Source organism: Labeo rohita, chromosome 17 (assembly GCF_022985175.1).
Source record: "Labeo rohita strain BAU-BD-2019 chromosome 17, IGBB_LRoh.1.0, whole genome shotgun sequence".
In the NCBI taxonomy this organism is placed as follows: Eukaryota; Metazoa; Chordata; class Actinopteri; order Cypriniformes; family Cyprinidae; genus Labeo; species Labeo rohita.
The window spans coordinates 10,239,016-10,259,382 of NC_066885.1; the positions used below are offsets into that span (position 1 = coordinate 10,239,016).

Consider the following 20,367-nt stretch of genomic DNA (forward strand, 5'->3'; position numbering starts at 1 on the left):
AATCAATAAGAAGGGAGAAGATCAGTTTCAGAATGATTCAGAGAGTTCCACCTCTCTGATGACAGCCATTTGACATCTTATCGCACATCGTGTTTTCTCCAAGAAAAAGGCCTGAGTGATAACAGGGGCGTATCTATAGGATGAAAGGACACTGAAGGCTTAGCACAGAGACAAAAGCAAGGATCTTCTGCTGAAAGAATACAATATTTCAGCAGTTTATCCATTTAAAAACACTTTGATATGAATATATAACATGTAATATCAACTATATACTAAAACAAAGTGGTGTAGGATTTACTTTGCAATTATCTGTGAAATTAATATGCAATTTGAGTCAAAACTGCAAGTAACACTAAATTAAACATGAAATTTTAATGTAGAAAGTCTTAAATAGTATTTTCTTGTGAAACATACTATAATAATCTTTGTTTTACATACAGCCTTGAAAAAATGTGATATGGTTTAGCACAGTTATCAAATTTAACAAGACTGTTAATTGTAGGGCTGGGCTTTGACACAAATTTCATGTTTCGATTCGATTTCTATTCACAAGTAAGGCTGCCCCCTAATAGTCGACGAGAAGAGGCTTGGTCAACCAAAATTGTATTAGTCGCAGATGTCACACGGTCTGTGATAGACAGATCATTAACGGCTGGTCTATGTGGTAATATGGTACATCGGGCAGGACATCCAAACGTACACCTATCATTCATCAACCTCAAATGTGGCTTTTTATCTGAAAGATGTAAGTACACTCTTAAAAATAAAGGTGCTTTACGGTGCCATAGAAGGCCTTTTTTGTCTAAATGGTTCCATAATGAACCTTCAACATCTGAAGAACCTTTCTGTTTCACAAAATGTTCTTTGTGGTGAAAGAAGGTTCTTCAGGTTATAAAAAGTTAAGAAAGAGATGGTTCTTTAAAGAACCTTTGACTGAATGGTTCTTTCTGGAACCAAAAATGGTTCTTTTGTGGCATCGCTGTGAAGAACTTTTAAAAGCACCTTTATTTTTAAGAGTATAGTAGCAACTTTATATGGCCGCTCAATCTAATGTTAACCTAGAAAAATGTGCGCTATTGAAGTGTCTGTGCGGAGTGTGGAAAGCGCGGTCACTTGCTCTTAAAATACTCATTTTTGGTCATGCAGATAAAAGTAACACATCTTTCGAATCTGTAAAGACTCTATGTTTATTTGTGTGCACTCAGAATAACAACAAAACGTTGTGCTTTTGTAAAATAATGAAAGCAAACATTAACTACTTTTAAATGAACCAATTCAAGTGGAAAACAAATATTCTCAGATTATGTAATCTGTATGAAACATGTATACAGTCACATCACTACTGTGGAGATGACAAGTCAGAGTCAGTTAAGCCGGAAAACAAAGAAAGCACTAGTTTATCAATAAATTATTAAAACATTAATGCAGTGTCCTTGCTGTTTTTCCCTGACACATTCATAATTATTATATCTGCTGGTGCACTGTGGCAAGCTTTTCTGTGAGTGCTTGAGCATTTATTAGGTTATGTAGGCATTTAAAGGCTCATTATGATTCATATGGTTTTTTAATAAATGAACGACTACTAGTCGACCAGAAAAATCTTTAGTCAAGGGCAGCCATATTCACAAGCTTGCAATTAGATTTGATATCGATTATTTTGGATATACATCAGAACAGTACATGCCAAATTTTCTCAAGGAAAAAAAAAAAAATCTCTCAACTAATGCTGTCAAATATACATAAGAGTCAGCTGGTGCTAAATTACTATAATATTGAAGGTTAAAATTGGGATTTGTATATAAACTCTTAAATTACACTAAATGAAGTTTTTTACAAATAATAAAGTTAACTTTGCTGTTACAGAATTATATTCTGTTCTAATTCATTTTCTGAAATGCAAACATTTAAATGGTGGCTGTCATAAAAACTTGACAGATTTATTCAAACACATTAAATATTGAAGAACAGTAAAAATCATAATGACTATGTTATATGGTGCATATATTTAGAAAAATGCTCCTCGGTAGAGTCCATTTTTCTAACTGACTAACGTTTATTGTCAACGAATGTGTTTTTTTCTGAGGTAAATGTGACGTTATATGACTTTGCTTACAAGCTGGCATATTAATGTCTTTTCATGGATTAAACACTGACTGAGCAATTACATAAGCCAGGACACAGATTTCAGTAAGTTGAATTCCTACTTTTAACATACCTTAGGATGTTCATTCATGTTTTTTCTGTGTTGAAACTGATTAGAGCGGAGGAGACAATCACTTCACAATGCTGCTTCTCTTGAACTGAGGCGCTACAGCAATCTGTCACTCCACATTAAACAGCACCAAATTAGCATTTACTCTTTGAGTACTGTAATAAAATGCATAAAAACAAGCTAGACTAATCGATTCTTGGTATATAGCCTATACGTGACCTACACATCCAGTATTTGTGTTCAAGTACATTTAAAGATTTTATTCAGATGTTATTTTAACATTCAGAATATGTTAAACATTTCTTCTTGTGGCTGAATGAATGTACGTAAATGCTCCGTTCACTGAAGTACATCTTTCCATTTCTCTCTTTGTATCTCACCTGGCTATTGACTTTCTAAGCTCTCTTTGCTCACTACCTCTTTTCACCAGAATGGCCTGCAGCAAGGACTCACTCCAGAACACTTCATTTTGTTTTGTACTCATGACTTTTTTTGTGCTGCGCGGCAAACTATAATCGTCGCGAGCTTATGCTGAAGCTTTCAAACAGCCGCCATTCATCTTCCTGTTTACACGGGAACGGTCTCACGCCTTATCTTTAATCACTTTCTGGCTGAGGAGGGCAAGGTCGCATGGGACCTTATGACAAACTATCTCCCTGAGCCCTCCTCTTTGTGTCCTCGCTAAAATTAGAAAGCAATACGCAGTTTGTTTCAATTATAGATTCAAATCTAAAGTGGCGTCTTTTATTATGCCGTGCCTGTTTAATTTGAAGAGGGGATGGAAATGGTCTTGGGAGATAGAGAGGTGCGTGTGGTAATGTCTGGTTGATAGAGGCAGAAGGCAGAGCAATGGCACAGGAACATTGGGTTCAGACGGCATGTACAAGTCTGATTTCATTAACTAGATACCTTGATATCAGAATATGAGAAATCTGTCCTCTTGAGAAGACTTTTTCCCCCTAAATATTAATAGTAATGAATTTTATTCAAATAGCACCTTCCAGGCATAAAAGAACAGAGGATAAAAAGAGAATAAAATAGATTTTTTTCCTAAAATATTTTCATATTTAATCAAAATAACAACATATTTAAAGCCTATTAATTTAAATGATGCATAATAATAATAATAATAATTATTAATAATATTAATAATAATAATAATAAATTATTTATCAGGTGTAAGCAAAGTACATTTTTTTAAATGAAGGTGGTGCTGGTATTTATCTTTTTCATTAATTTCAATAAAAATATAAAAACATTTAAAACTTAGATATGATTAAATCAATAACTAAACACTGTTAATTTAACAAATGTATAAACATTAACAATAACTATTATTTTAATAAATAAGTAATTATGATTTATTATAAATTTATCAGATTAAAAATGTTTTAAAAAGTAAATCTTCAAAAATGAAAAATGGTATGGGTATAACAATATTTAAATGCTATTACTTTAAATTATGTATAATAATAATAATAATAATTATTATTATTATTATTATTATTTTCAAAATTATTATTTATTAGAAATTATTTACAACAAAAAGTATATTTTCAAAATGAAATGGTATGGGTATTCATCAAAAAATAATGTAATCAAATTAATTACTAAATATTTAAATGCTATTACTTTAAATGATGTATAACAACAACAACAACAATAATAATAATATTTTTTATTATTTTCAAAATTACTATTTATTAGAAATTACTTACAATACAAAGTGAAAATGGTATGGGTATCTCTTTATCTCTATTAAATGTTTAAATTAATAACTATATATTTAAATGCTATTACTGTATTATTAATAATAATAATTATTATTATTATTTAGTTGAAATTATTTACAATACAAAGTAGATTTTTTAAATTATATTTATCATATTCAGTTTCATTCATTTTATTATTTCCCTTAAAATGTTCTTTTTTTTAGATAAAAATTTCATTGTGAAAGTGCTATGAAAAGTGCTTCAAAACATTTCTGACCAAATCACTTCTGTGATTGGTGCAATAAAGAGGAGAATCTTTCTTGAGATGCAGCATAAATGCTACTGCTATTGTTATGCAAACGTGTTTTTTCCCAATAGCGTCCCTTGTTTGTTACTTTTATTTGGTATCACGCCTCAAGAGGAAATAAATTGGAGTAAAGTGAAACTCGATTCACATTTCAATACACTACCGTGGCTAGGAGATTGGACTCGCATCATCTACCCAAGGAGCGCCTTGATACGGCTCCCATAGCTTTGGCCCTTTTAACTACGGCTGCTGCGCATTTCAATAAATCAAGACCGCCGTCTCTTAGGGATAGCGGCGTCTGCCCACGCGTAATATCCTGGTCCCACGTGGCTCGTCAGCACCTTCTGAAACGTATCAGTCCTCTGCACCGCAGCCGTCTGTCGGCCGCCTCCAACCTCCATATAATTGGATTCTAAACACAACTCTGGAGAAATATTAGTCTTTATTGTGGTAGTGCAGCAACTCCCGTTGCTGACAGTATTTTTTCTGTCTCAGTGGATTGTGCGGTTAACCCCTGAACTATCTGCCAGCTCTCACGCACAAGAAAGTGTACAGCTTTTAGTCTATGCTAGCCGTACCTTACGTGTTTTCTAACCTCACACTATTGTGTATACACAGTGAAAGTCCGCATACGCATTTTTGTTTAAACTTTTTCCATTTAGATTGAAGCTAAAATCTGTTCGCTTACGTGATAATTAGAAGCTGTGGTCCAAAACTGCTAAGCCTCTGTTAACTCTACACTTCATTCATGAGGAAGCAATTAATATGCAAAAATATCCATTAGTTGTTCCCATTGTGGACAATTACGAGGGTCCCAGTGCGGCGGCTTAATTAAATCTACAAAAATCATGTTGTTTCCGTGAGGTACATCACAACGTTGCGATAATTTGTTTGTTTCTCGACATGTCCTCCCAGTAACAACACAGCAAGAGATGCTAGCTGCTGTGCACAGCAGATGCATGGTGACAGATAACAATCCCTGAAATTGGCCACATACGTCTCTTACATAGATTCAGTGTTTTACAACTTAAAAACAGGAATGTAAATAGCTATCAAGACCAGCCGTCTGCATTTGCTGCGCTAAATAAGCATTCAGTAGCAATTCAGCTCTAAATCACATTAAGCAGTCTTCTAAATCAATAGTTTGCATCAACATAAAAATCCTGTCAAAATTTACTCATATTGATGTTGTTCCAAACCTCTATGACTCTTTCATTTCAATGTCGACTGGAGCACCATAAAATATCATATAAATATCACCAAGTAGTATCAGGTAGAACGCATGACTCATGGGATAAGACAAAGACCTCTAAAGCCATAAAGCGGTTTGTCTGACAAACAAACTTATATTTAAGTCATATTTCACTGATAATATTTCACCTCCAGTTGGCTGTTAACCCTTGAAACTGTATGACTAAGCCAGTGAGTTGAACTCGAGAACCAGATCAGTGAGATTTGAGAATAAATGATTCACACTGTTTTAGTTCTGTCATGATTCCTTAATTTGAGTACCCAATTTTAAAAAATCCTTGATTGTCTTTTGCCTGTGTTGAGTAACTACACTGTAAAAAACTATTTGTTGAGTCAACTTAAAATAATTTGTAACCTGGCTGCCTTAAATGTTTAAGTTCAGTCAACTCAAAAAAAGTTTATTCAACTTGAAATGTTAAATTATACTAAGTGGCAACTTAGATATTTGAGTTGAATCAACTTAAAATTTTAAGGCAGCTGGGTTACTTACCCATCTGTTAAGCTTAGCAAACACAAATATCTAAGTTGTTACTTAGTACAACTTAACATTTCAAGTTGAATAAACCTATTTTAGTACTTGAAATTAAAATTTTAAGGCAGCAGGGTAACACATTATTTTAAGCTGACTCAACAAATTGTGTTTTTTATACCGGAAATGAGCATGCCATCAACGAGAATCCATGAAACACATTATTAGACCATTTAGGCTGCAAGATATATTAAACCCATTTAAAAATCATTATAAAGCATAATGCTATTGTGAATTCACAAAAGTGGCGATTCAGTTAAATAAATGCAATGCAGCTTTGATATATGCACTTGAACTATTTACATGCATGTAGGTTATGTACATGGGTCTAAGAGTTGCTCATTCATAGCAAATGATGCTCCACATAAACTGTTATTATTTACATGTGTGGAGCATCTCAAACGCTTTGTGTTTATTATAACGTTCATCTGGTAACACAGTGTGCATCATTTAATCAGATCTGTAAGGTAAATCATTTGTAAACCTGCACAAACACAGGAGAATACATCAATATCTTTCTCAATATGCTAACTGTTGACTGGGATTTCTGAGTTTAGACGTTTTGATGTCCACATATTAAAAAAAAATACAGTGGCTGTAGCATTTCTGTTGTAAAGAAAATATTATTATTAAAGATTAAGTGGCCATTTGAAATAATGTTGTTTTGTCAATAGTACACAAGGATTCGACTGAGCAGTAAAGTGTAAAAACAATCATCAGGCCATTGGTGCCCTCTGCAGGCATTTGTTATAACGCGTAATGTGCATTCGCTCATTGTTTATATTATATACATAATACATTATGTATTTTAACTAGGGCTGTCAAAGCATTAATCGCTATTTATCTCTTGACAGCCTTAATTTTAACAGTTTTGTTCAATGAAACCATATGATTACTTGTTTTTGATACTTCATTTAAACTAATTATTATTGTTTCATTGCTATTATATATGTATTTGAAGTAATTTCAAAGGCTTTACCACAAACAAAAGTATAATTATCTGATTACTCGATTAATCGTCAGAATAATCGTCCGATTACTCAATTACCAAAATAATCGTTACTGGCAGCCCTACACTGGTTTTGTAAACTGGACTAACTGATCCATTGAAAATAACTGAATCACAATTTGTTCATGACTGTACTTTATTTTATTTGAGTGAAAAATGGCTCAAATTTGAGCCTGTTTTTCACAGAAAGCATTCATATGACTTGTAAGACATACAATATAGAGAGCACCATAAAAGGATCACTTTTGATACTTTTATGAAGCTTTTTTGTCATTTGCGAGCTTAAGAGCCTCAATCCTAATTCATTTTCATGACATTAAAAAGAGTATTCATGATATTTTTCAAAAGAAATTATTCTTGTGCGTTCATAGAAGCTAGGACCTCTTTTCATTTTTGAGAGAGCAATTTCTTTAAAATATTAAAATAGCAAGTCAATTAAAAAAATTGCTCCAAATACATTTGGATGTGTCCTAGTCACTCTCAGTTTTATTGTTTTAAACACTTTCATTCTTAACCTTTATAACATCTTTACAACAGGTACCTCATCAAGTCCCGTCTTACTCCATTATGCTCTTAAACGCAGTATAAGCTGAAACATTAATAAAATCAACACTACATTACCCATCCTAATGCCCAGCACATTAAATCATTCTGTCGGGGATCCTGTTTAAAGCAAATAGAGCACTTATGACAACATGGCTGAAAGTGGGCTAATTCGAAGAGAAAATCCTTTGCTGCGTCTCACTAAGGGTTTGATCCCCTCTGGCACACAGTTCTTTAATGTACTACATTTCAGCAGTACAGCAAAGGAAAAGGATTTGATGATTTTGGGATGGAACGACCATAAACGCCCAAAATCCCTCCTATTAGAGGCCAAAGGACGTACGAGACCAAATGTAGTCCCTCAGCTTTCCTCAGACATGAAATGAAATCGCTGCCCTGAAATGCATATCATCATCCCACCCCTCTGATATGAAAATGTGTGCAGCTCAATTAACCTACCTTACATCAATGATTCAGATGCCCAGAGGAAAACACACCCCTCATGTGTGAGGTTTACCATCATTCCAACCGGGTGAAAAATCTCGGATACATTAATGAAATAAAGATAGATCTCGAGGTAAAGTCAATTTTACAAACTTCTTTCACATTAAACCTGCCTACAACCTAGTTGGGAATTCTTCTGAACATTACCAGAAATTAAATTCCCTAATTCCTTTCCTCTTTATTAAAAAACAACATGTTTTGGGCTTCTAATCTTCTAAAACTAACATGCTGTGTAGCTCCTCAGTCAGCATAAGCCAAGAAATCACGCTTAGCTGCATCTTTTTTTTCTGCACCTTTCCTAAACATGATTAAAACTAGAAAAACCCTTCCTTGTGATCTGTCTCTCAAGACTTCTCTTCCAGACGGATTTCTTTGAAGAACAGCAGAGCGTACTTAAGCAAACCTCGAAAGAGTTCTACGCTGAGATTCGCACAAGCCTGGCTTCTATGTCTCCACAGCCCTGGTCTTAATTAAGCCGAATAAAACTCGGAGACCTTGTTCCAGTTCGACGCAAATGCAAATGGCTTAAAAATAGATCTCTCGTCCCAACACAATACGGGATTGTAGTTTACAATTATATTACTTTCTCAACTGTAACAGACCACTTGTTTACCGATCCTGTTCGCACAAATTAAGATGAAGACAGCAAACATGACCAGCAGCCTGTTGACCTACTAGACTGATTGGAATTAATGAGTATCCTCCTGCCAATTCCACTCAAGTAGCTACAATCCTCCATTCATCCTTGAGATTGTGAGCGAGGCCTGTATTTGCTCATTATTTGACATCTTGCTGCCAATTTTCTGTTAATATAAAAAGCATTTTGATGATCGGTTATTGGCCGTATGATGTTTTTAGGTTTTTGTTCTAGAAGTGACAAAGAAAAATTTAAATGTCAAAAAATTCAAACGGAAAGCGTTATTCATTTCAACAGAGGACTAAAATGAACGCCTGACTCTAAAGATGGGCCAATGAGCGTAGGACGAGGATTTAAAAAATGAATACATAAATAAACACGTTAGAAACAACTGTGGGTGTATTATTATCTATTTCCAAAAGCTTAATTCCACTCATGTTAAGTGACGCCAACAAAATGACTCACTCTAATACCATCACACGTCTTTCACCCTTCCGTACGCAATATGTGACTGTGACTGGTTCATTAGATCAGATAACAATCTATGGCTATGTTTTCTCCAACATCTATTAGCCTCATAAGCCAAACAAGACCCACAGCAGTGCTGTTTTCCAGAGTGCGTCACAGAGGATTGTTTTATTCTCAAAGCGTGGCTCGGCTCCAGGCAGACGCATGCTCTTTCGTTACCGCAGCGTTTGCATGCGTTTTGCCTGTTTGTGCTCAGACTGTAATGCGGTCTGATGCTTCGCTGAGCATCTACGGTTTCCAGCTAAAGTCAGACATGGTCAACTTCAGCTTTAATGTAAGTGGAAATTTCCATCTCCATGGTTCGCTGTGCACTGGGACGCCACGTTTAGCACTGTTATATATGCCGACATCCTGCCAATAAAGTCTCCATGTCAAGAATATTAGATCCGCCCCCGGATAACACTGGAAAATAACCTCTTTTGTGCTAGTACCCTAAACAATAGAGTTTTGTCTGGTACCCAAAATCAATGTTATAAGCATTTTGTATTGTATTAACAGTCTTCTGTCTGCTCGCCAAGGAAGATGCAAAAGTTGATTGAACAGAGTTTATTGAATAATCTTAGTTCTGTCAGGACCACTATTGTCAAAATAACTGACACTTAGCAGTTTGAATTGGCGGTATGGTTCTGTTTTGTGTAAAAGCTGGGTAAGGAACAGCAATAACTCCCTTAGGGTAAACAAAACAGAACCAAATGTAGCAGATAACAATAATGTATTTGTAATGACATTTTAGTAGGACATTTTTTAAAACAAAATGAGTCTGATTTGGGAAATTAGAAATATTAGAAAGCCAAGTCCTGACGGGGACAAAAGATGGAGCTGGGGATGGAGGAGGATGATTTGCTCCTGGTTGATAAAGTTGCTGAATAATACTGAATAGACCTTGTATGTGACCTTGGACCACAAAACCAGTCAATTTTTTGAAATTGAGATTTATATATGATATTAGAGCTGAATAAATAAGCTTTCCATTGATGTATGATGTATAGTTTGTTAGGATAGAACAATATTTGGCTGAGATACAACTATTTGAAATAAAAACAAAACAAAACAAACAAACAAAAAAAAACAAACAAAAAAAAATCTAAATACTGAGAAAATCACCTTTAAAGTTGTCCAAATAAAGGTCTTAGCAATGCATATTACCAATTGAAAATTAAGTTTTGATATATTTACAGTAGAAAATGTACAAAATATCTTCATGGAATCTTTACTTAAAGGGTTAGTTCACCCAAAAACTTTCACCCAAAAAATTTACTCACCCTCCAGACATCCTAGGTGTATATGACTTCCTTTTTTTCAGACGAATCCAATCGGAGTTATATTTCCAAGCTTTATCATTGCATGGGCAGGTGTTTCTCATCATCAGTTCAAAATAAGTTCAATAAAGCACATCCATCCATAATATAAAAGTGCCTCACATGGCTCCTGGGGGTGAATACAGGCCTCCTGTAGCAAATCAATGTGTTTTTGTAAGAAAAATATCCATATTTAAAACGTAATATTCACTTTAATCTAGCCTGTGCCAACTGGTCTTATGGAGGCCCTTCCAGTTGAATGACATAGGACGTCGGCATTGCGCATGTGCCGGTGAGTTTGCACAAACCAACGTTTGTTTACATGAGCAAAGGCTCCTTACTTTAGCAAAGGAAAACCAGTCACCTCTTGGCTTATATTGAAATCCTCTGACATTTTTCTTTATAAATCCTCGTTCTGTACATCTAATTCATGAGCAGCACATGCGCAATGCCGACGTATTACATCATCCGCCTGGAACTTCTTTGGTGTAAGACCAGTGAGCACAAGCTAGATTAAAGTGATTATTACGTTTTAAATATGGATATTCGCTACAGGAGGCCTTTATTCACCCCACGGAGCCCTGTGAGGCATTTTTTAATATGGATGGATGGATGCACTTTATTGGACTTGTTTTGGACTGATGAAGAGAAACACCCACCCATGCAATGATAAAGCTCAGAAGTGCCAGGATAATTTTTTATATAACTCCAGTTGTCATATACACCTAGGATGTCCGGAGGGTGAGTAAATTATGGGCTATTTTTAATTTTTGGGTGAACTAACCTTTTAATATCCTAATGATTTTTGGCATAAAAGAAAAATGGCTATTGCTGCAAATATACCTGTGCTACTTATGACTGGTTTTGTGGTCCAGGGTCATATATAGGAATGCCATGATATACGACGTATTCCTATAGATAGACGTGGATCAGCTAAGAGGTGGCAGATGCAAGCTTGACTCACATGAATGGCCTGAACTAATGCTACGCTTGATTTGTGTCTGTTTCACTGCTCAGTCAAGCTTCGTCTGACCACCACAAATCCAACAAGTGTTATAATATCGAACCAAAAGCAATGGAAAATTACTGTATCACAACACTATCAACCTTGAAATGGAGACCACTGTAATTTTTTACTCCCTTTTTACTACAATCATGGAATTAACCAATAATGAAAAAAAAATATAGAAAATTACTGATCAATGAATGAATCAGTGAAACGATTATATAAATGCACTTAAAATGCTTTTTTGATGCTGTTCTCATTCAAACAAGATTGCACCATACAACTGATGGTGACTGATTACTCTTTGGCTTAATTCAGTGTTTTCATTTTGAAAGAAAATGTTTTAATCAATCAGCTCAAAATTATACACTTCCCATCATGCTTTGCACAGGGGTGGAAAGGGAGAGTAAATGTTGAAATAAAGTGTTAATTAATGCATTTTTCAGCAAAATGAGAATATAGGGAGACTTATTCATGTTTAATGTTTTATTAAGTTGGTTTTTGAAAAAAAAAAAAAAAAAGGCTAATGTTTTTTTGGGTGATTTAGCATTGTGATAAACTGTCTAGTGTGTGCTTGGGAACCTACTAAAAAGTTGCCTTAACAAAAATATCAACTCCAATGGCTAAAGATAATCAGCTGCATCTTCAGACTGCCAACAAAATAAGTTATATTTAGCTTGTTAGTATGTTATTATAAGTCTTTGACTGAACTAGATTAAATCATGGACAGTGGTTCTACACAGTGGAAACATGTTACCTTTACTCAAATGCTAATTAACAAAAGATCATTTTCACGCTTTCTTTCAATTATGACTCAATTAACAATTGATTTTCCACAAATCTAATTACTTAACCAAAATGATGCATTTCTATTCAACAAATGCGCCGACTAGGAAGAAGACATTCGTAGTGCCGATTCTCTAAGCATTAGTCAGTTGCAAAGTTTCTTCATGCGGTCAACCGTGGGGGTTTCACGATTACAAATGTCTCTTGCCAAAATGTGTCTCAGACACAGAGGAGACTGATGGCTTTAATATCACTTCCACCAGCTCAATTTGTACCAGGATGCCTATGAAATGGCCAGTCTAATCGCATTTCGCCAAACCACAGTGTTTTATTGGCTCCCGGTCAAACTTTATGTGGGCGGCACTCTGTTTGGTTGTCAAGAGTGTTCGGATGAGGCTTTGTTCGCCAGCTCTCGTGTCTTTATCTAAAGGACGTGGAGAATTATAAACAATTCTCTTAGGTTATGAAAAACATAAAAACAAAATGTGTCAGAGAGGCTCTCAACCTTAATAAAATTAAGTCGTGGACACCGCTCGTGCTCACGTTAACTGAAACAAGTTGTTTGCATACTGCTGGAAAATCATTCAGGCGCACCTGGTTGAGTGACTTCTCGTAAATGAAACAAAAAGCCTCTGTTTTGCATATTTATAATTTGACATCCCACACATACACAACATATTGTTGTTGGAATGTGTTTGCCATGTCCACATGTGTGACATACGTGACCTGGGCGCGGTCCAATCATTAGTTCTCATTTCCATACCACAGTTAAATTTGCATCTGCAAACTCAAAGCTGAAGACATAGGTCTAAGCTTGACAAATAAGCACACTGGAAATCATTGGACCAAACTGAGAGTGTAATAAATTAAGGAGAACGCTGTCAGCAGCACTGAGACGTTCTGCAGAATGGAAGGTGTAGCTGTGCAGAAAACCTCCCAAAAATCCATTCCGGAGATTTATTTTCCATGTTGTGTTGCAACAAATTTGTGTCCTCATTTATTTGAATTGTAAATCTGGGCCAGACGTTATTTGTGGTGTAGTTCCCAAATCAGAAATGATGAGGAGACGTAGGCACACATGCGAAAACACATGCCAGTCGCATAAACACGGCATTATGTTAAAAACGAGTCTGAAAAATTAGTCTGACCAGCCAGCAAGAACGAAAAATCTGTTTTAGACCGAGTTTGTACTTAATGACTTAACAAGTTAAAATCAGTCATGAAGGCCCGTTCACTCCAAGGACAATAACTATAACAAGAAAAATACTATAAAAGAAGTATGAAAATATAGAATTATACAAATGTAATTACTTAATCACTCATTAGACCAATCTAAGTCAGTTAGTTCACCCAAAATTCTGTCATTAATTACTTGTGTCATTACCTCATGTCATTCCAAACCTGTAAGACCTTTGTTCATCTTCGGAACTCAAATTAACATATTTTTGATGAAACCCGAGAGCTTTCTGATCCTCCACAGACAACAATGCAACTTCCTCCATCAAGGTGCAGAAAGGTAGTAAGGACATCGATAAAATAGTCCATGTGACATCTGTGGTTCAACCTTAATTTTATGAAGCTACAAGAATATGTTTTGTGTGCAAAGAAAACAAAAATAACAATTTCTTCTCTTCCATGACACATTTTTGGGTGAACTAACCCTTTAAGACCCTTTTAACACAAAGGACTATAACTATAATGATTATGAGAAAGATAGTTTTAAAAATTGTTCTATTTTCATGAGAATAGAGAATTTCACACCATAACTATAAATCAATGTGTAACAATAAGAAAACAAAGAAACACTATTGTTGGAGTAACTTTCATAGTTCTTCCCAGTTGATAAACAACTAAAACTTTGAGCCAAACAGAATTCACTCAACTTTAAAGACCTTGAGCATTTAAAGTATATTCTAGTGAAGTAACTACAGTAGTAAAGTTAGCATTGCTTTAAAATGTAAAAGAAATATCTGAATTACTTTTTCAAATAAGCAACGCAAGGTTTTTTTTGTTTTCTCATTTATTCACTGACACCTCCCCGTGTTAAGAGAAACTGTTTGTGAGGTGTAGACCAGAGGCATTTCTCTCAGCCAGACACTTCATTTCACTTTTGGTGTGAAAGGACTTTTACAGTTGTCAAAAATATAGCTTTTGGGTTTTTTTGTTATTAAAAATAAATGAGCAAGTCTCACCTACACTGTAAAAAATAAAAAACACAATTTGTTGAGTCAGCTTAAAATAATTTGTTGCTGCCTCAAAGTAAGTAAGTAACCCAGCTGCCTTAAAATTTAAAGTTGATCCAATTCAAATACCTAAGTTGTCACTTAGTATAATTTAACATTTTAAACTGAATAAACTTTTTTTGAGTTGACTGAACTTCAAATTTTAAGGCAGCCAGGTTACAAATTATTTTAAGTTGACTCAACAAATAGTTTTTTACAGTGTAGGTGACAAAAAGTAACACAAAATTAACATAATGCATTGCTTTCCATAAAACGTGCCCCAAGTTTGAACTTCCAAAATGCGGTTTAAATGCGGCTTCAAACGATCCCAAATGCGGTTGTAAACAATCTCTTATCTAGTGTAACGATCGGTTATTTTCATAAAAATAATACAATTTATATACATTTTAATGTCAAATGGTAATCTTGTCTTACTCTGCCTGAACTGTTTTTGTTCCTGTTCATGACAGTTAGGGTATGTCGAAAAACTCCCATCTCATGTTCTCCCTCAACTTCAAAATCGTCCTACGTTGCTGTTTTACCTTTTTTGTTAAGGGTGTTTGATCTCATTTGCATGTTCACTTTGCAAAGACTGGGTCGGTACTTCTGCAGCAACGTAGGATGATTTTGAAATCATCCTACATTTTTGGGGGAGAAAATACGATTAGAGTTTTTCGACATACCCTAACTGTCTTGAACCAGAATACACAGAGTTTAGGGAGAGCAAGACAACTGTATTTTTTTTAATGAAAATAACTGATGGTTTCGCTAGATAAGACCCTTCTTCCTTGGCTGGGATCATTTACAACCGCATTTGGGATCGTTTGGAGCCGCATTTAAACTGCATTTTGGAAGTTCAAAATCGGGGCACCATAGCAGTCCATTATATGGAGAAAAATGCTGAAATGTTTTCCTCAAAAAACATAATTTCTTTACAACTGAAGAAAGAAAGACATGAAAATCTTGGACGACAAACGGCTGAGTACATTATATGTGAATCTTTGTTTTGGAAGTGGACTTCTCCTTTAATAATACTAGTCTCAGCAATTTACATAAAAGGTCGCCATTAAGTCATTCAAATTTGTGCTTGTGTGTCTCAGTTCGTACCTGTATTGTGGGTGGGTGTTTTCTCATGGTGGTGGTGGACATGGTGGTGGTGGTCTCGATAAAGGTGGTGGACATCTCCGGAGGGAGAGCCGTGGTTCTGGCTGAACCTGCGGAGGGAACTTCCCCCGACCAGGCGGACGCTGCCATTGATTTTGATGTTAGGGTTGCCCTGAGCCGCCATGTTGAGCACTTTGAGGCCGTTGTAGTAGAGTCCAGAGAGCTGGCCCTGAAATGGCCTCTTGCGGTCTGAACCACCAATTGTTATCGTGGCCTGGGTGTTGAATATCGTTAACTGCCGCCCTGAGGAAGCAAGAAAGATCCAGAACATTTCTTGGTTATGGCTCGGTAAAAGCACAAAATGTCTTGTTCAGCAACAAGATTCATGGCTGTTTTGGGCACTTCACCTACCCAAGCAAAATACAGTGACTTAGATGGTTGTGCTAGATCACTATGGCTTAATTTTCTTCTGAAATGCTCAGGGTTATACTACCATGAGACACGTCGTAAACATTTGGAGGGCCAGACTATAAACCAGAGCCATTATGTCTTCCTGAATGAGTCTAGCTACAAGCTCATGATGGCTGCAGTAAGTTTTACTATAATAGTCTCTTTGAGAAGAGATCACCCATACTATTAAAAAACAAAATGTCTTATGACTGGCATACGAATTCTTCCTGAAATTAAGATTAACATTCTTACTGTAAAATAAATAAATAAATGTTTATGTACCAAATAATTCTTTTGGATACATTTTGATAGAGTAAAATGTATTTGACATCGTATTTAAGACAATTTTGATCAAATAAACATTCTAGCAATCATCTCATTAATGCAGAAAAATTTTGCAAAACTAATAACAGGTGAAACGTTTTCAAACATGTTTTGTCATACGTCTCAAGAATCAGTGAAAATAACAGACAAAATATCCTGCGGTTGAGAATAAAAGCTTCGCAGCTTGACACAGATCACAATTCAGAAAAAAATGAAGTAAATAAATAAACAATTTCTGGTTTAAATGAGTCTAGAAATCATCGCTTCATGATTATAAAAAAAAAAAAGTCCTAATTTCTTGAGTAATTCCAGTGATTATAATGAGTAGGGCTCCTGATGATATGCAATTAATGTCTGAAACAATAATCATGCTGTCTTTTTTTCCTTTTTTTTTTCGGATGATGCTTCCTGTGCATCCACAAGCTGCTGCCTGTAACAGCTCTTGTCTGTCCACCTTCCTTTACATCAGCCAGAAATTCAAGTGAAATTTATGTTCATGTTAATGTGTTTTAATGTTTACTAGGTTAAAGGTTTACTAGGCCAATACTGAATCTTTAAACAATGTATGTGTTATTTAGTCTGAGTTTAAGATCAACACAAAGATCAGTGAGCACTGAAAAGGCAAAAGAAAAGCAAAAATGTGATGGGTGCAACACAATATACAATAAAATTATTTATCTTATTATAAATCAGTAAATTTAGCTAAAGAAAAACGGTGAAGTCTATATATATATTAAAATAAAAAATTAAAAAATTAAAAATAAATTAAAAAGGAGGAAGTTACCTTTCTCCTGAAGCCATTCCTCTACGGGCCGGGCATATTTGAAAGGAATTTTCTTATTGGCCATTTGAATTCTCTCATTATCGCTGTTACCTTGGAAGTTTAAAAGACATCTTTAAGAATCAATAATAAGAACCAGTAATCACTCATAATTACATTTTCTGTCAATATTTTATATTTTAAGTTATTTAAACACTTTTAGAAAAGTTTAGTCATGTAAATTTATGTTTTTTTTTTTTTAAAGCTGTTTGTGTTCATAGTCAGTTAATTTTCTTTTTTTTTTTCCTCCAGTAATGAAATACTATTTAAACTGCATGTCTACTTCATCTTCTCTCGTAATTAAATCAATCATCACCAGAGTTGATAAAAACATATTTATAATAAATTTGGTTCATCTGTAAGAGATGCGTAATGAATGCCAGCAGATTAGCTGCCTGCGGTCAATCCATCTATCCATCAAAAGATGACAGCATACACTCTTTCATGCTTCACATACTTATAATTATATACACATTTATCTGCTGATTGCTAATGATGCCGGTCAATATTTACAATTTTTCACACAGAAAACCACATCAATAGTCATAATCATACAGCAGCATTGACAAACAAGAACTAGACAGCAGCTGCTTCTGTTTTCCAAAGCCACGGAAATTATATAGTTGTGAAATCATGTTTGATGAATGAGCTGGTACCGATGGGATGCAAAAGCGAGTCGCAGGCCTCCACTCATGAGATGCGTCGGGGGATGTTTGTTTTAATGCCAAGCCCACAGAGCCGTGCTGATATTCCGTGCGATTGTGGGCTCGTGGAGACGCAGCGAGAAGCTGATCTGAGGGGGTTTTGGATGTCGTTTGAGGACAGGGGGGCGCAGCGTCGTGCTGTTTCAACAATGACTTGGAGTGCTAAGGGTGGCACGACACTGCTGGATGTTGTGTGAGCCAAATTTCAGGACTCCAAGGAGGGGTGTACCAGGGGGCCAGCCTGAAGGGAGCCTCCATCATTGGCAGAGCTGTCTTCAGACAGCAGGAAGCGCAACCAATACCCTCAAAACCCGGGAATTCGAGTCACACGCATCTGAGGCCCAACCGCTCCGAGGTAGCCTCTGAGAAGAATGCCAACAATACACAAAAAAAGGTTTTAGATTTGTTTCCCCAAAAGGGAAGAATGAGTTCTGAGACTCTACTAGCAACTGTATCTGCTTTTGTGTTACGCACAAGACAGAAAGTCACAAGTTGGAAAAACGAGTGAATAAAAATATATTGCGATATGAGTTTGATAGTGAAGACAAATATATATCATACAGTACATACATCAGTGTTTCCCCTGCCGTTATATTAGGGGGGCGGCCTGCCCTCCCAACGGCACCCGCCCGCCCCCCTCTTTGAGGGTCAAGTTAAATTTTACTTTTTATATAGCGCCAGATCACAACAAAAGTCATTTAAGGTTTCCTTTCCTATAGAACAGGTCTATACCTTGTTCTTTTATTAAACTAAATGGTCTTATGTTGTTTATTGTATTTACACGATGGCATGTCAATTCTGTTTCTATGTGAACGTGCGTCTACAATTTCTCTGTGAAAATGCAGACGGGATCACGGAGTCCATTCATAAACATGGAATTTACTCTGTAGCGCGGAATGCCACGGAATTCGTTAATTTTTGGATGAACTGTAACTATTAAAACAGAAAAAGACAGTTTAGATATAAATCCTGCATATTCCGCTTGGCTCTGTATGTACGAATGGCGGAAAAACAGTTTATTTACTACACAAACACAGAAGCACACGTGAGGCTCACGGCGATTTTCGGTCTTTGCGTCTCATTATATGAGCTGCTGTGAGAGTCATTTTATGTGAATTTTACCGTTTCATTTGAGAAAACTAGCATCATATCATACTGTATAAACACAGAAACTTCACGGATTAACGTGTAACAGAAATATATTGGTCTTGTATTACTTTTGTACAGTATAATGTACACCTTTATATGTTTATATGTCTGGTCAATTTAAATAAAACAAATGATAAAAATAAATCTTACAACCAGATTAAACACTTAATTGTATATTAAAAAATCTACAGTTATTATTAAAACTTTAACAGAATATTCACACCAATTTTCTTCCATGTATTAATTTTAACAGTATACCTCTGTTTGTTTAAAAAAATAAGAATAAGAAAAAAATACTGTTTTATTCATAGTTACTGTAGTTAACTAAAACTTCAATTAAAATAAAATAAATAAAATAAAATAAAATTTTTAATGAAAATTAAAAATTCAGGAAAAATAACTTGTACTAAAACGTACAAAAAGCCTGATGCTTAAATGTTTATTAAATAAAAAAATCAAGGTATTATTTAAATTAAGACATTTTTTTAATAATAAAAAAATCTTACTATAAAATAAAATAAATTAATTAAAAAATAAAAAAAGTTGAATGAAAATCAAAATGTGAAAATAACTTGATGTACTAAAAATCAAATAATAAAAAAGCCTGACGATGAAATGTTTATAAAATAAAAAACAATGCATTAATTAAATTAAGACATAAATATCAGTATTGTAATTTTACTCTGTATTATATATAGTTACTTTAGTTAACTAAAACTTCAAATGAAATTAAAACTAAAATCATATATAAAAAATGAAAACTAAAATAAAAGTTGAATGAAAATCAAAAATGAAAGAAAATAACTTAATGTACTAATATAGAATTTTTAAAAAGCCTGATGGTTAAATGTTTATAAAATAAAATAAAATAAAAATTAAGACAGTAACTAAATTAAGGCATATATAACAGCACTGTAATTTTACAGTGTATTATATATAGTTACTATCAAATGAAATTAAAACTAGAAGCATAAAAAAAATTAATGAAAATTAAAAATGAAAAAAAAAAAAAAATGATGTACCAAAATAAAATAAAAAATACTAAATAAATAAAAAAAAAAGACAAATATTTTCAGATATTTAAATTTTATGGATGATTTTATGGATGCTGAAAGACGTGTAAAGTGTGCACCCAATTATGAACACCCAAGTTTTTCCCTATTTGATTTTTTATTACTTAGGGCACAGTATAAAGTAATTATTTAGTATTAATTAGTATTTCATTAAAAGTAAAAATCACTCTAGAATGAATTATTATTTTTTTATACTGTG

The 20,367-nt window shown here is 34.5% G+C and overlaps 1 protein-coding gene across 1 annotated transcript in view; it reads right to left on the minus strand.

Annotated features, from left to right (window-relative positions):
- nrxn3a (neurexin 3a) overlaps window positions 1–20,367 on the minus strand; it is a 350,535-nt gene that overhangs the window by 23,015 nt on the left and 307,153 nt on the right. The window contains 3 exon segments of the mRNA XM_051132863.1: window positions 15,652–15,777; window positions 15,779–15,951; window positions 17,207–17,296. Of these exon segments, the coding sequence (XP_050988820.1) occupies window positions 15,652–15,777; window positions 15,779–15,951; window positions 17,207–17,296 (389 nt within the window).